At 41.7% G+C, this 3003-nt stretch overlaps 1 protein-coding gene across 2 annotated transcripts in view; it reads left to right on the top strand.

Annotated features, from left to right (window-relative positions):
• Positions 1-2501, top strand: part of LOC106883709 (tRNA-uridine aminocarboxypropyltransferase 1) — a 12547-nt gene extending 10046 nt beyond the window's left edge. For both annotated transcript variants that reach the window (XM_014934818.2, XM_014934819.2), the window contains exons 4-5: positions 428-749; positions 2137-2501. In XM_014934818.2, the coding sequence (XP_014790304.1) occupies positions 428-749; positions 2137-2414 (600 nt within the window). In that variant the 3' untranslated portion in view covers positions 2415-2501. The remainder of the gene's footprint in view (positions 1-427; positions 750-2136) is intronic.
• The last annotated feature ends 502 nt before the right edge of the window (positions 2502-3003 follow it).

Genomic DNA, 3003 nt, shown 5'->3' with positions numbered 1-3003 from the left:
AGGCATTCGAGCGAGATCGTTGCCAGTGCCGCTGGACTGGCTCCTGTGCAGGTGGCACATAAAATACACCATTTTGAGCGTGGCCGTTGCCAATACCGTCTGACTGGCCTTCGTGCCAGTGGCATGTAAAAGCACCCACTACACTCTCGGAGTGGTTGGCGTTAGGAAGGGCATCCAGCTGTAGAAACTCTGCCAAATCAGATTGGAGCCTGGTGTAGCCATCTGGTTCACCAGTCCTCAGTCAAATCGTCCAACCCGTGCTAGCATGGAAAGCGGACGTTAAACGATGATGATGATGATATATTCCTCTCAGGGATAGTGGATGGAAAAAATGGGTGGATGAACAGATGGACAGTAGGTTGTTCGGTCAGTCATTTAGTTGTCCAATTCACTACAAACTTAAATTGGTTGAATCTATATTCCCTAGGTTGTTTTGGTTTTCCCTGGTCCTGAGTCTGTCACACTTGAAGAATTAAAGGCTGCTGCTGGGTGCATCTCCAATCCACAGACTTCTTCAGATTCTCAACATGAAAATGGGGACAAACCAAATGCCCAATTTAACAATGAAGATCCTACAAATGGTTTGAACGATTCTACAAAAGCTACAAAGAGGAAATCTGATTCAGCAAATTCTCCAACTCCTTGTAGAAAATACACTAAACTGTCCGTGGCACCATTTGAAAGGGTAATCTTCATTGACAGTACATGGAACCAAACCAACCAAATTTCTAAAGACGATCGTCTAAAAGGTAAATAATCATCATCATCATAGACACCATTAAGTTGTTGTTGTTATTTAGCCTCAGATCAACTTTAATTGAGCAAACCTACAATCAAAAGCATTCCAGCCTTGACCATCATGTCTCTATATTTTCTTTTTTCAGAATATACTCTTTTCTCTCTTTACTCTTTCACTTGTTTCAGTCATTTGACTGTGGCCATGCTGGAGCACCGCCTTTAGTCGAGCAAATCGACCCCAGGACTTATTCTTTGTAAGCCTAGTACTTATTCTATCGGTCTCTTTTGCCGAACCACTAAGTTACGGGGACGTAAACACACCAGCATCAGTTGTCAAGCGATGCTGGGGGGACAAACACAGACACACAAACATATACATACACACACACACACATATATATATATATATATATATATACATATATACGAGGGGCTTCTTTCAGTTTCCGTCTACCAAATCCACTCACAAAGCTTTGGTCAGCCCAAGGCTATAGTAGAAGACACTTACCCAAGGTGCCACGCAGTGGGAATGAACCCGGAACCATGTGGTTGGTAAGCAAGCAACTTACCACGCAGCCACTCCTGCGCATATATGTAAAATTACATTATCCAGTGCCCCACTTTCTTTACTTTAGACATTAGGTTGTGATTTGAGGGAGACTTGACTGCTACTGCTAGGAGAACAAACGACCACGTAGAGGAATTCTTCATTGTTTTTATTGGTTGGCTCTGATCCTGTAGACCAGTGATTCCCAACCAGTGGTATGCGAGGGCTTTCCAGGTGGTACGCCTGATGCTATGTATGACCTTGAGGGGCACGCATGTATAAAATGACAGTTGCTTGTTTGGTTTCTGGTGCATGTCTTTGTTCTCTCTAGGCTGGGTGGAGGCTGACTGGGTTCTAGCGAGGCAAGCATGCCATTACAAGTTAATATTTTCTTCATTAAAATGTTTACTGCCTTACACGAGGTAATCTAACAATGATTTGCTACTTTCATGCCCATAATTTTCTTATTGGCCTTCCTGCCAGACATTTTTGGAGCCCTTAACCACTTAAACCTGTCATTTCAAGGGCCCAACTGCACTGTCACAGAGTTCATCTTGAAGATGGGAATGTTTGTCCAAAAGTTGGATCTATGGTTGAAGAACATATGGATGGTGCTTTTTACGTGCCACCAGCACGGGTACCAATATATATATATATATATATATAATAAACTGAGATGACAAAAGAATGAACAGTTATGATATGAACTTCATTAGCTTTTAGTTGTTTCAGCTATAAGATGCAGTGCACTCACAGTTGAGTACTTGTGTATCGCCCTGTTGCTTCTTCAGAGCTTCAAACATATGTACATACATATATACATCTCCTGTTTTTCTTTCTTCTCTTACTAGGAATTCGTTGTGTAGAGATGAAAACCAGGCACACCAAGTTCTGGCGCCACCAGCGGGACAAACCGAACACCTATTTGAGTACGGTTGAAGCAATCTACTATTTTCTACGGGATTACCATACATATTTTATCAGCGACGAGTACCACGGGGAATATGATAACCTCCTCTTTTTCTTTTGCTTTATGTATCAAAAAATACGGTGTATGTACAATGGAGGACACCATCTCCTTGCTTATAAACAAAACGACAAGAAAGATTCGGAAGAAACACAATCATAGTGAATTAATTGATATACATTTATATTGATTTTAATTAAATTTCCCTTTGCAATCATTTATATGGAAATATATTTTTTTATAAACATATGCAAATTCTGTTCTGGTTTTTCATTTCACACTCGTGTGTACATATATATATATATTTCCAGATATAAAGTTTTAGCAAAGACACAAAAAAGTATCATTAATTTCATAGCTCATCTGACACAGAATCTGTTGCAAATGATATACTGAATTAGTGAAAGCAGGGATTCATCATCATTTAGCATCCGCCTTCCATGCTAGCATGGTTTGGATGATTTGACTGAGGACTGGTGAAACCAGATGGCTACACCAGGCTCCAATCTGTTTAAGCAGAGTTTCTACAGCTGGATGCCCTTCCTAATGCCAACCACTCCGAGAGTGTTGTGGGTGTTTTTACGTGCCACCCGCACGAAGGCCAGTCAGGCGGTACTGGCAACGGCCACACTCAAAATGGTGTATTTTATGTGCCACCCGCACATGAGCCAGTCCAGGGGCACTGGCAACTTTCTCGCTCGAAAGTCCTTACACATGCCGCGAGCACAAGTGCCAGAAAGGTGATGCTGGG

This window comes from Octopus bimaculoides, chromosome 23 (genome assembly GCF_001194135.2).
Source record: "Octopus bimaculoides isolate UCB-OBI-ISO-001 chromosome 23, ASM119413v2, whole genome shotgun sequence".
NCBI classification, from domain to species: domain Eukaryota; kingdom Metazoa; phylum Mollusca; class Cephalopoda; order Octopoda; family Octopodidae; genus Octopus; species Octopus bimaculoides.
The sequence above is the reverse complement of the archived record's forward strand: the minus strand, read 5'-3'. Positions and strand labels throughout refer to the sequence as shown.